General features: G+C 45.5%; 1 protein-coding gene across 1 annotated transcript in view; it reads right to left on the bottom strand.

Annotated features, from left to right (window-relative positions):
* LOC138357316 (mucin-22-like) overlaps nucleotides 1-12,926 on the bottom strand; it is an 83,627-nt gene extending 70,701 nt beyond the window's left edge. Inside the window, exon 1 of the mRNA XM_069314007.1 lies at nucleotides 12,803-12,926. Within this exon, the coding sequence (XP_069170108.1) occupies nucleotides 12,803-12,926 (124 nt within the window). The remainder of the gene's footprint in view (nucleotides 1-12,802) is intronic.
* Nucleotides 12,927-14,231: the final 1,305 nt, after the last annotated feature.

The following is a 14,231-nucleotide window of genomic DNA, read 5'->3' as shown; positions in this document are numbered from 1 at the left end:
GGTAAAACTTAGACTATGCGGAAGGATACAATGCTCTAGTCTTGGGAAGACCAGACGAGGAGAGATTAGTGCGGACTCGAGATCAACTGGGAGAGGTCAACCATCTTACCTCCCCGAAGACCAGCCCCAACATCTGAGCTGGTCGCCCAAGGTAGAGTTGCTTTATGAGCTCTTATAGGGATAGTCAATTCATTGCCGTTCAGGTCAAGTAGGGAGTGATAACCATTTAGATTTTGTTTTAGTTTTCTTTAATAAATTAATTAGTTAATAATTTGCATTTTTATTATTTCCATGTGTATGTATATGTATATGAATTTGTCCTAGTCACGTGGTCCCTACGAGGCAGAGTTGAATTGGGCGCCTATTCTAACACCAAATCGGAAGTCATCTTTACCGTTGATTGTGAATTAATTCCACACTCAAGTTTCCAGGGGCATATGGGTTATAGTGGGGATCAAGCCCCAAGGTTGATTAATTAGCATGATCGATCCAGACCTCGATCATTGCTCAGTGTTACTGGTCTGGTGGTGGTGGCGGAGGCGACTCTAGGGTTTTGCTCAAAGTCTATGTCACGTCATACGGGTTGTAGAATCCTAAGTCGGTCAATCGTCTTAGGACCACGTGGCATGGAGTCGGCTTTAGTAAAGTTTTGGAGTCCCTTGTAGAGAATAAAAAGTAAGAATACGGGTAGAGGGGGAGTAGAAGGAAAGATAATTCGAGAACACCCTCCCTGTGTTACAATGGTGCACAGAGGTGGTTTGAACAATTTTGTTTGAAATTGTTGAAAGGCTCACACGTCTAGCCATTCGAACACGTGCGTGGATGCTAGGGAGACAGCCGCGGGCCAGGATTAGCAGTGCGCCTCACAACAGTGCGTTTGAGTGGGGATTGGCGAATCTTGGGTCATGCGGGCTGATATGATTAAGGTTTAGTTAGTAAGAATAGGATTTATTGAAAAGGAGACCGCTCCGAGTTGATTGGACTGAGTACCATACTCGACCCATTGCAATTAATTCAGAGGTGTTGGGAGCCGCCATACTCTCAACAGCAGTTCCTTGTGGCTGCCTGGGCGGATATATCTGTGGGACGCCAGGAGATAGATCCGAGGGCGTTAGTAGACGACCCAAAACGCTAGGAAAAACGTAATCCGTGAAGGGCGTTGCGGCCTCCGAGGGACGGACTAGTAACCTACCTAGCAGCGATTCAACAACTAAGTGATCGCACACTTAGTGGAGGTTGAGTCGTCCCTAGTCTTAATTGTTGCTGAAAGCTGCGTGTCTCTCTGTTAGAACCTAGATGGTCGAGACCTCTAGGCTAGGTGTGGTACGGCGAGCCGGTAGGAGCAATTATAAGATTAAGTCGAGTGTATTTTAGAATTAAGTATACTTAAATTTATAAAGTAATTCCGTTTATTTGCGTTGTTCTAGAGATTAATTTTTTTTCCCTTAAATTCAATCCCCGGTTAAATGTTTTTCCCAAGTGTTAGTATTTTCTTGTATATTAGGCTAAGTGCGTACATTAAGTTTTGCTATTCCCTGTTGTATTAGTCTAAGTCAGAGGCATTGTTTCTAGAGCGTAGTTAATCATCTGGACTTAGGGCTATTGGTCAGTCACTATAGTTAGTGAAGGAGTTTGTTAAGGGATAGTAATTTTTGTGTAAATGTTTAATAGAGCTTATGGAAATATTTCTAAGTATTTCGGGATAAGTTTTCGGCTAAGTCAACGTCGGAAAGTCGTTAACTGTAATTAATTGTATTCGCGGGTTCATGTATATGATCTGGGTATCATTAGGATTCCCCAGTCGATGCGGATATTATTCTAGTGTTTACCAGTAAGATGGTAGAATTAGTTTTTAGACTTAGAATTCTGTTTTCAGTAGAAATGTAGGTGGAAAATTTTCTAAGTCCAGCTTGGGCTAGAATCTGACTTTTTGGCGGAAATTAGAATTTTCATGTTTCGTGTATATTCTAGGGTCAGTATTACTCTCTAGTGCGCGCAAGGGACGTAATTCTGTTCTTAAGCATTAAACAGTGTTTATTACATTTTGCCGAATTTAGTTATTTTTCGAGAAAATCGTGTTGTAATTTTGTCAGAGTCCACTTGAGGTGAAAATCTCGGATTTTGACGAAAATTCGAATTAGTGAGTGTTGAAACCGCCGATGTGTCAGTATTGTTCTGTATGCAACGTCAGTAGTAAATACTAACTTATTTATATCTGTGAACGAGAAAACCCAATTTTTGTGAATGAAAGGAGTTTTGTGATATTTAGGGTGATAGAATTTTTTCCCTCGGAGTCAGAAAATTGGCAGAGTCCAGCAGTGAGTAAAAAAAAAAAAACACAGTTTTTTTTATAAAAATTTAATTTTTAGTAAGCAAATATATGTCCTTGGTGTCTATAGTAATCGCTAGAGCGGTTTATTAACGTAAAACTAGTTATTTTCCTTCAGAACAAAAATTTAGATTTTTCAGCGTTTAAGCGAAAAAGCGCGGGACTTAGTTTTTTCAGCAGCAGTCCCGCTCCATCAGTCATCAGGGGCCACGCTGCTCACTTCAAGTGCGTTTAATATTCAAGTACAGTAAATATTCTTTATTAATCCATCACGAGTGCTGCGCGTTAGTTGCGTTATCAGTTAAATTGTTTTATATAAATTAGATTCCTTTATTTTTTTTTAACGTAAAGGACTTAGGTTTCAGCAATAGAACTGCGGGATATTTCACGGTCAGACACAAGTGCGGGGCAGACACTCATTCATTGGATTCACTTCAGCGATTCTCTCGATTAATCGGTGTATTTCCTACTTTGGGAATTTAGTAGTTTTCTCTTGGAAAAAGAGTTGTGATTTTTTTTATATTGTATAAGATCACGGTTGTAGTGAGTCCGGGTCGAGGGTGTACTAAAGGGTAGTTCCATGAGACATGGCACACCAGGAATCACAGAAAATGTTTAACCCAGATAGTGACCAGTCAGTAGGGACCAGTGGGAGTGGAAGTGTAGAGGACAGCACCTCTTCCGACACCACTGGGGACCGCTCAGGTACACCTCATCCGTCACTACAACAACCCCAACCCCACCTCCCATACCAACACCATCCTCAATTCCCATACCAACCCCATCCTCACTTCCTATACCAGCCCCAACCTCCATTCCTATACCAACCCTTTCCCCAACCCCAGGCCACTCCATATCCATTTCAACCCCAGGCCACCCCATACCCATTCCAACCTCAGGCCACCCCATACTCATCCCAATTCCAGGCCACCCCATACCCATTCCAACCTCAGGCCACCCACACCACACCTCAACTCCAACCTCAATCCACACCCCAACCCGAGGCCACCCACACCATACCTCAACCCCAACCTCCATCCACACCCCAACCCCTGGCCATCCACACCATACCTCAACCCCAACCCCAGGCCGCCACAGCCTTAGACAGGCAGATGCGCGCGGAGACGCCAGGCACTCAGTTGTCGCCATACGTACCCTCAGCTGCAAGTTCGAGCCACCCTGCGCGGGGTAACAACAGAGATCCGCGGAGGTGTTACTCCTGCGGGAAGCGGGCATATACAGAGGGACTGCGAAGTCACTCCTACGAAAGCATGAAAGCAGGCTCCTAGTGATGGTAGGCCTACTTTTGAGGTGAAAGTGGAAGGTGTGAGATTGACAGCTTTTGTTGATACAGGAAGCCAGGCAACGGTAATTAAAAAGTCAGCCTTCAGCAATTTTAAGTATGCACGTCTTCAACGTTGCGCAAAGACATTAACAGCAGTCAATGGGGAAAAGATTGAGATCGTAGGTCAAGGTACAGTTAATTTTGAGATTGATGGGGAATTGCAGCCTCACACATGTACGATCGTAGAGAACCTTGATTTTCCTGGTCACATCTTAATGGGAACTGATTTTCTGTCGCGATTTGATTATTCCTTGTCTGCTCAAAAAGGGGCTAGGAACTGCAGGTTGCAGTTGGGACAGACTTCCTACCCAGTGGAGATGATCGACCATCCCCCAGTTGTAGCTTCAATTAAGAGGAAGCTGAAATATAATGCGCACTATCCAAAAATTGATTTTTAAGTCTCTTCTCAGACACAGTTAGAGGTCATGCGCCTTGCATGCATTGACCAAACAGAGTTGCCCACCCATTCTGTTAAATTTATTAAAGTAGCCGTGGGACGTCACATACAACCAGGTACCACCCTTCAGGTGGCTGGGAGAAGGTGACAGCTTATTAATTCGTCATCAATAATTGTAGTGCTCGATAAAGGTGCACTCATTCCAGTTGTCAATCTTTCACATAAGACTTTTCGCTTCAGGGCAGGTGATAGGGTATCTCAGGGAACCATGGTAGAGGACACAGAAATCTTTCACCATGAGTCAGCTGAGACGCCAACCGCCACTGCACAATGTAGTGCATTGCACATGGTAGATACGAAAACTCCATCCAAAAGTACAATACGAGACGAGAAATGTTGGCACAGAATGTAGAAGAAGTAGAAAAATTAATATCAGCACTTGATTTGCAACATGTTACACAGGCGGATAGGAAGGCACTGAGAGGAGTTTTGAGGAAATTCCCGAAATTATTTGCGACAGAGATGACAGATTGGTCTCCTTGATAGATCGAGCACACCATTCCACTGGTGATCATTTGCCTGTGTACACGAGACAGTGGAGGTTGCCGGAACAGGCAAGAACATTAGCAGGGAGGAGTGCCAGAAAATGTTGAGACAGAGCGTAGAGAGCCTAGTACGTCCACCGTGGCTCTCTCCTGTTGTGCTAGTTTCGGAACCGACGGTAGTTATCGTTTCTGTGTTGACTACCGGAAGGTTGAACGAATTAACTAAGGGTGATGTGTACCGTTGCCCCCGAATCAGAGATAATAGATCAATTTGGTGCGGCTAAGTATTTTCTCACTCCTGGACGCAAATCGGCGTATTGGGCGATTCCGTGGCAGGAACAGATAGGGAAAAAACAGCATTCTCGGATGTAGGCACACATTATCAATTTCGTAGGATGCCGTTTGGTTAAAGACAGCGCCTTCGTCGTTTCAGAGGGCCATCAACTTTATCCTTAGTCCGGTACTGGTAGGCATTCTTTAGCGTACTGGATGATGTTGTGATATATCCCAGGACGTTTGAGGAACACCATACGGGGACTTGACTGAGACTTTAAGTTGTTAGATCAGGCAGGTTTCAGGCTGAATGTCAGAATTGCACCCTGGCGGCTCAGAAATTCAAATTTCTGGGGTTCCAGGTGTGCCCAGAACGGTATCCGACCTGACCCAGATTCTTGCCGCGCCATTGCTGACATGCCTACTCCAAGGACAGGCAAAGGACGTGCGTAGGTTTGGGGGGCGGCCGATATTTTCGTCGTCATATTGAAGGTTTCGCTGGCATTTCAGCACCCCTGACTGATCTGACAAAGAAAAATGCGAAGTTTGTGTGGAAATCTGAACATGATGAGGCCTATCGCAAACTGAAAGACCAACTAATCACGACACCGGTATTAGCTATTCCCGATTTTGAGAAAGAGTGGGAAGTGCACACTGACGCCAGCGGTATTGCTATTGGCGGGTGCTTAATTCAGCGAGATGCGGATAATTTACCCCATCCAGTAGCCTATTTCAGTAGGAAGGTCAAAGGAACCTGAAGTTCGCTATTCAGCTACGGATCGGGAGGCACTGGCAGTAGTAGAATCAGTTAGGTATTTCGAGCCTTACCTATTTCAGCGGCATTTTGTAATCTACACAGACCATCGAGAATAACACACATATTTAAGAAGCGAAAACAAAATGCCCACGAATGTCACGCTGGTCTTACGAACTTTCGGCCCACTCATTCCAGATCTTGTACAAGCCTGGTCCAGCACATGTTGTGCCAGACACGCTAAGTAGAAATATAGCGGCAGTTCAGATTAATGAAAATATTGAAACCATTCCATCAGATAAAATGAGAGAATACCAGATGAGTGAGCCTAGATGGAAAGGAGATTATTGAGTATTTAGAGGGAGGAAATACCTGAAGAAGAAAAAGAAGTTACCTATTCATGATTTTGAATGAAACAGGGGCGTCCTGTATTATGTTAATAGCCAGAATGATAGGGCAATATTTCAGCTAGTTATTCCGGGACGCGTTGCGGTCATCAGCATTAAAGCTTGCGCATGCTTTTAAAATTGCAGGGCTCCGGGGATCTTTAAAACCCACTTGAAAGCAAAGTCTCTATTTATTTCCAGGATTACTTTCTGAAGTAATCAATTTCGTGAAGTCGTGCCCTCGTTGCCAGAGGAGGAAAGGCGAACCATTAAGGTACAAGCCCCACTTCAGGAATTTCCTGAAATTCGTGAGCCTTTAGATCGTGTGGGGGCCGATTTGATTGATTTACATCACAGTCATTGAGGAAATAGATATGTGTTGGTACTAGTTGACCATTTGTCTAGGTACACTACACTAGTTGCATTACCTCAGAAGGATTCTCGTACGGTTGCAGATGCGTTCTTGCGTAGGTTCGTTACTGTATTCGGACCTCCTAAAAGTTTTAGTCTCTGACCGGGGTCAAGAATTCAATGGGAATATATTTAGAGAAGTTTGTAAGATTTTAGAGACAACTTCCGGCTTTTACAACAGCCTACCACCCACAAGCAAACGGAATGACGGAACGGACTAATCGTTCAGTCAAGGATATGCTTGCAATCCTTGCTGAACATGATGCAAACTCTTGGGATGAACACCTACCCTATGTTCAGTTCGCCTTGAATACTGCATCCACCAATCAATTAACACCCAACCACTTCATTTGTTTACTGGTAATTCATGCAATTTCCCCTCAGGTCTGCTTAACAGACATAATGTTGCATACGGGAAGGACTATCCTTCAGAGGTCCTTGGAAAATGAGAAATGCATGGAATATTGCAGCTGAAGCGTCCAAGAAGGCACGGACTCGGAATGCTCATTTTTATGACAAGAAAGTTCGCCCCCTAGAGTTGAAGGAAGGAAGCCTCGTAGTGAAAGTGAATGAGGCTGCGCCCGCCAATCAGAGGCAGGAAACTAGCTCCGAGGTGGCGAGGACCATATAGAGTAATTAAAAGGGCGGGGCCGGTTAATCTTGTTATAAAGGGAGTATTCGAGGACAAGGTGGAAAGGACAATTCATGTAAATAAATTGAAACATTATCATGCTAGAGAGGAATTAGAACTGCCTTCAGCGGGTCTAGTTCCTGACTCAGCAGTGCTGACTCATGGCTTCACGACGAGTCAGAGGACGAGGATGACACTCTGTCATCGCTCATCAGTAGTTAGGTGCAGTCTTGCCACCCTATGGTGACGAGATCTCGCGCTGTACAGTAAAGTAACTTCCCTGGTTAGTATAATTTAGTATTCATTAGATTTTCCTGTAAAGGCAATGAGGTGTACTATCTCTATACTTGACTCAGGTAGCAACTTTTACCGTGCTCTGGGGTTCCACCTCCACCAAACCCAGAGTATATCTATGCTTCCGCTGTGGTTGTGTCTGTCTGTTCCCAGGTCTGATTGGTACACCGACCCAGTTGTTCCAGCCACACGTGAACCCTTGTCTGTAAAGACCGAGGGGGGAGGCACGTTACACAAAGCCCTCCCCCACCAGACCCAGTAACCCATACATCAGTTACTTTGGGGATGAGTGACTATCCAAGAGTCACCCGGCCGACGCCTCACGTCACTAATGAGGTTGTCAGGGCCAGCGAGCTGTCCACATTATAGCAGTCACCGGAGGTGCCATACAACGCCGGGGTAGCTGTCTCGAGATCACCACTACCCACCTGCTGCGTCATCAAGACCGCAGCCATTCCAGCAGTGTTGGAGGAGAGGTCAAGAAATGGAAAGCACGTAGCAGTACTCAAGAATTTCGCCGGAAGATTAATGATTACGTCATCTGAAAGTAACAAGAAAGCGGAAGTAAGGCGGTCACAGGTGGAAGGCACGGTTTCCCTACAGAGTACCGGGACTCGCCAATAGAAGGTCGCAAAATTGTCTCCTTTGGCCTACAGTCGGGGGTACGAGGGTATACACAGTTGGTGTTTACGGCCTAGTAACCTGGTGACATCAAGAAACGCCTGAGATGAGAGCAATGATGGAAGACGAGATTCACCTGTTTCTGCAAACAAACAACCCGCCTCTACGACCTTCTGACACCACTCCTGCTAAGAGACACCGTTGGTACATCCAGTCCTGCTCTGCTGTGGTCATCTGCGACGTCAAGTTTAACATCAAGACTGCCGTGTGAACTGTGATTGATACGAAGGCGTGTGGACTGTCGAGAGCAAGATCAATGGCCGAAGTAACAGTAGTCTACAGCTGTCACTTGGCACTCCGCTCTACTACACTCTGTCGTCATTCTAGAGTACCGGATGGGAGTACAAGAGGACCAGGTATTGATGTCTACACATGGGGAGAAGCAAGATCGACACCGTCATCGTCGGCGATTACATTCAGCAGCATCGATTTTTTTTTCTCGATTAATCAATATGAACAATTGATACAAACAACAAAGTTGGCTCTGAACATCTGTGTAAAGAATATCTGGACACTTTTGTTTAAATGTTGAAAAACAGAGTTAGAATCACAATACTTTTTAAATGTTGAAAAACAGAGTTAAAATAATTCTGATATAATACATGAAAATTTTACTCTATAAATTGGTCAGTGATTAACATCGAAGCCCCTGTGTAATTGTCTCAGCCCTGAACAAACGGTTATGGAAAATTATGTTGTGCTACTTTTTCAGAATGTTTGAACACAGGAGAGGCGGACCAATATAAACATTGACACTCTTACAGTGAGTGAGGACACTTGGCTGTACAGTCAGCTGAAACCTGTGATATAGTGTAGGAATTTTTTTTATATTTTTAGATACATGTAATAAACGTTAGGTGTGTTCCTTAGCGTGTCAAGGTTGACATTGATGGGGAGTGGTTAGTACACGGAGGTGAACTTGATAGTTCAGTAGTACGCTCCCGGATGACTGAAAGTTCAGTCTGAAGTTAACTTTGTGTTATGTTTGAGCACGGTGTGGCCGGCTCTAGAGGACACATGAACTTGGCTAGTGAAGAGCCAAGAGATTTTAATAGCTAGTCTTTGATGTTTCAGTAGGGACATGTTATTTAGCTATGTCAGTAAGGATAGGATGTATGTTTCCTGATGTTGGAGGATTGCTGTCAGTTGACAGCTGAGAAATTTATGAATTTAAACATGTTGATGTTGGACACTATTAATTGTCAAATTTTATTAGTTAGGTTAGCTTTTGTTTGTGGCATGAGTTGAATTGTGGATTTGGATACTAAACCTCGTTATTTTTAACAAATTAACAAGGTTTACTAAGTGCTTGTGCGGGGGGGGGGGGGGGGGTTGTAACAAACTAGGCTGTTGTAAGAATTATTCCAGAAGGTTCCAGAAGTTTCGTGTAGGGACGTGACCTCAACAACGCACATTCCTCTGGGGATTAGCAGGTCTGAGTCATAAATGGTGGGCGTCTCTGTTCATAGTTGCGTATAATGAACCATTCTATAGTATTCACTTATTTAGAGAAATTAGCCTTTATTCATTTTGTATTAAAATTGTATTGTATAATATTACTGGGTGCAATATCAAGAGTATTCTAATTATTGAGTTAAGTCACCATCAGTGACGTCACGAATCAGATCTAAGTTGTAAGGCGGAGTGACCTGGCGGTCATAGGTCATCAGAGTTGACATGTCCACTATTTCTCAAAGTTCAAATAACCATTTTGGGGATCGGGAACAGCTCTGCCGTTAGATGCTTGTGTAATTTAATTTCAGTAAAATAATTCAACCAGTCTGGATCAATTCAGTACAAACAGAGGTTAATTGTTATAACTTAAACCTTGCTAGTAACTTGGTAAAACTTAGACTATGCGGAAGGATACAATGCTCTAGTCTTGGGAAGACCAGATGAGGAGAGATTAGTGCGGACTCGAGATCAACTGGGAGAGGTCAACCATCTTACCTCCCCCAAGACCAGCCCCAACATCTGAGCTGGTCGCCCAAGGTAGAGTTGCTTTATGAGCTCTTATAGGGATAGTCAATTCATTGCTGTTCAGGTCAAGTAGGGAGTGATAACCATTTAGATTTTGTTTTAGTTTTCTTTTAATAAATTAATTAGTTAATAATTTGCATTTTTATTATTTCCATGTGTATGTATATGTATATGAATTTGTCCTGGTCACGTGGTCCCTACGAGGCAGAGCTGAATTGGGCGCCGATTCTAACACCAAATCGGAAGTCATCTTTACCGTTGATTGTGAATTAATTCCACACTCAAGTTTCCAAGGGCATATCGGTTATAGTGGAGATCAAGCCCCAAGGTTGATTAATTAGCATGATCGATCCAGACCTCGATCATTGCTCAGTGTTACTGGTCTGGTGGTGGCGGCGGAGGCGACTCTAGGGTTTTGCTCAAAGTCTATGTCACGTCATACGGGTTGTAGAATCCTAAGTCGGTCAATCGTCTTATTACCACGTGGCGTGGAGTCGGCTTTAGTAAAGTTTTGGAGTCCCTTGTAGAGAATAAAAGTAAGAATACGGGTAGAGGGGGAGTAGAAGGAAAGATAATTCGAGAACACCCTCCCCGTGTTACACTAGTCACATGTGTTTTTTATGATTTTGAGTGTATGTTAGATCGCTCTAATCCTAAAGGAATGATCATGTCACACTGCGGTAGCATACGCTTACATTATCATTGAGAGACAGATGAACGTTGACACATACTTAGATAAGGACATTGTCAATCACTTTGTAACCACACTAGAAGCGTCATGGGCTAGAATCAAGAGGGGGGCTAGTATCCTATGCACTTCACATGTCCCCACAACAACAAACTTTATTTGAGACAAAGACGGTCTGTGAGCTCTGTGATTAACCTTTTAACGGGGAAGTTGCATTCAAAGTCAGACATCATGATCAAACAATAAGACCTCACAATTATAAAGCCACTTACTGTGATAGATGCAGTTTACAATGTATAAATTCTCATAAGTTCCTTTTCAACTTTTTCACATAACGCTTTCTATAATTTAGGGGTGATCCTAAACGAGATGAAGGACCGACTTGAGATGAAAGTAGATGTACTAGCTCGGGTTGGTTTCAAGCTTATGAAAGTCGACGTGAACAAGTTACGATTTTTGGACAGTTAAGCCTTTCTCAATGGGTCACTAGGAAGAATAGTTACAGATCCTATTGATAATGGGAAACTACCGCCTTCACGCCCCTCTGTGGTGTCGTCTTGTCATGGTGAGGAGCTCATACACCTCCCTAGGACCGGTGAGGGTTGCCTTTGCCCCTCTCCTGCCCCATTTTGGGTGTTGTACGTGTGGGTGGGCACAATGTAGGGACCTTGTGAATCATTAGACTGCCCGCTGGAATGGATACCCATGAGGGGCTGCCCTGAGTGAATGTCTGGGTGTCCAGGCTGGGACAATAAGGGGAATAAGGTTTTTGCACCAGTGTGGGAGAATGGACGATGCAGTAGAACTCCCTTGTTAAAAAGGGAGGAGCACTGCTATGGATGACAAACCCCTTCCTGCACTGGCCTGTGCTCGGCCTCCCTGGCTGCCCTGGTAGGTGATATCCCTTGGTTCCAGGACACAGAATGTTTCAATTGATTGCTTTGTGGATGACGACACGACCTCTCTTACACAGGCCCATGGGGTGGGTGATCAGGCCCCTGAGTCAGACTGTGATGGAAGACCTGGCTCTGTAGCCCCAGCTACATTGGGCTCAGACCAGACTACATACCGCCCCCCCAACTCTCCTCCCTCCTCTGTGGTAGGGTCGAGCCTCAAGTCCCCAGTGGTGACCACCTCGTCCCCTGACGCGACTCCATCTCTCATTGTGACTACTGTGCCTTTTAACCCCTCTCTATCTCTCTAGGGGTTCTTACTGCCGTTCCCGCCACAGCCGCTCTTGCACACTTGGTCCTGCTACGTGGACTAAATACTTTGACCTCCATCATTTGGATTCTACTCCTCCCGACGATTTCTCCCTCCAAAGGCACCTTGTTGATTCGGTAGATGCCTCTGTTACTTTTAACCCCACCCGTCTTGGTACGCATGTCATTGCTGCTCCTTCTCAGGATGCAGCTACCCGCTAAGCCACATTATCCTGTATTGGGGAGACCCCTGTTCGGGTCTCCAAGAATGTTCGGTTAAATGCCAATGTTGGTACTGTTCTCCTCCCACACCATGTAGCAAAAAGTATTAGGGACTACAAGGACTGCCACGAGGATATTAAGCATGTCCTCGAAGCCCAAGGCCATTCTGTTCTCCAGGTGGACATGTTCACTCGACCCCCTCGTGGTCGTCACCGTCAGCCTCTTCGAGTTGTGAAAATTACCTTTGATAGTAGAACCCTTCTGCCCTTTGTTATTCTTGCTAGTGCCAGGTGCTCCATTCAGGAGTACATTCCCTCTCCTCAGCTTTGTAATAAGCGCTGGAAGCTCGGGCATTGTACCCTCAGATACTCCAGTACTGTCTCTCTATGCCTTATGTGTGGGGACGAAGGTCACTCCAAGTCGGAGTGCTCTTCTCCCCAGATTTGCTGCCTTAATTGCGGTGAGGCCCACCCTACCTTCTCCCAAGCAGGTATCCACTACAAGCTTGAGACAGCTGTCCTCAACTTGAAACACTGGGATCGTTTGTCTTTTCCTGAGGTGAGATGCCAGGTTTGCCGTCTCCCCCTTTTCGCTGGTGTATCTTATGCTCGCGCGTTGCATTCTTCCTCTCCTCGTCCTTCCCTCCTTTTTCAGTCTCACAAACGTTGCCAGGCCTTAGACCTAGACACGCCCACCGCCTCCTCCTCTGTTCCTTTACGTTCTGTCTCGAAGGTTCCCCTTCCTGGTTCTCCATCTGGAGTTTCCCATCTTCCTTCCCAGTCTGCCATGTCTCCTGTGTCTTCTTTCCCATCTCCCTCCGATCCGCCTTTCCATTCTTCTCCCCTGTCTCTTAGAGCTCCACGCCACCTGTTTGTACAGGTTGTTGTCCATCATGCTCCCAGCAATCTTCGTGTTGTTTGCTCCCGTTCTTCTTCTCCTGTTGAGAAGCTTGAGTCTGTCGCCCAGTACGTTGTTGCTGGAACACCTGTCTCTTAGAGTCAGAAACGTAAGCCTGGCTCCTCTCCTTCCTCCTTCCCGGCGGGTAAGACGCATCGCTTTCCTCCTCGCCCCCACCTCTGAGAGTGGAAGTGCATTCCCTGGTGGAATGGAATCACTCCGTCCCCTCCCATTTTGGTGGTAGGGCCCCCTATCCCTGCTGTGGGGGGGGGGGGGGTTCTTTAGCCCCCGATTCCCTCTCGGTTGCTGCCCTTACTGTGGTGCGCTGCCCCTCCTCCTCCTGTTGTCCTCTACCGGCCCTCTCGGTTGTCTCCTCCACCTCCTCCTCCAGGCCCTGCCCGTCCGCCTCTGGTCTGTCCTCCCACTCCCTTCCTTCCGTCTTTACTCAGTTTACCCATGCCCCCTAACCTTGACTTCGGTGACCCTGATCCTGGGCTTATTTAACATGCTGTGTTGTTTTTATCTTTGATTCTTCATTGTTCTCTGTTGCTGTCCTTTCCTTTTTGACGATGTATATTCTTCAGTGGAATGTTCGTGGATATTATGCCAATTTCCACAAACTTCAACTTCTGATACACAGTTTCCGGCCCTTTGTGTCTGTCTCCAGGGGCCGATGCTTAGTGCTCGTCCTGGTCGCTTTCGTGGTTATTCCTTTCTCTCCCCCTCTTCCCCAGCTTTTGCTGGGGGCCCATAACACTACTGCTCTCTTGATTCGTTCTGATATTCCCTTCATCCCCCTACTTTTTCCATGGCCTATGCAATGTTCTGTTGCCTGTGTCTTTGTGAGTAAATGGTATAAGGTTAGTTCCATTTATCTCCCCCCAAATGTCCCGCTGTCTCTTTTCGATCTTCAGTACCTACTGGACTCCTTGCCAGAGCCTGTTGTCCTGTTGGGTAATTTCAAAAGTCGACATACCCTCTGGGATGATGTTTTGACAAACACCCGAGGTCGTTTTCTCGATCCGTTCGTTCTCTCTTCTTCCATGTCTCTTCTGAATTCTGGTGCACCCACCCATATGGACTCTCGATCTCGCACCCTCTTTTGTCTTGATCTTTCTCTCTGCTCGTCGTCTCTTTACTTAGATATTATGTGGCGGGTTCTTGATGACCTCCATAGCAGTGACCATTTCCCCATT

The sequence above is a fragment of the Procambarus clarkii genome, chromosome 77, assembly GCF_040958095.1.
Source record: "Procambarus clarkii isolate CNS0578487 chromosome 77, FALCON_Pclarkii_2.0, whole genome shotgun sequence".
Lineage (NCBI taxonomy): Eukaryota > Metazoa > Arthropoda > Malacostraca > Decapoda > Cambaridae > Procambarus > Procambarus clarkii.
Note: the sequence above shows the minus strand (reverse complement) of the source record. Positions and strands in the feature narration are given on the sequence as shown.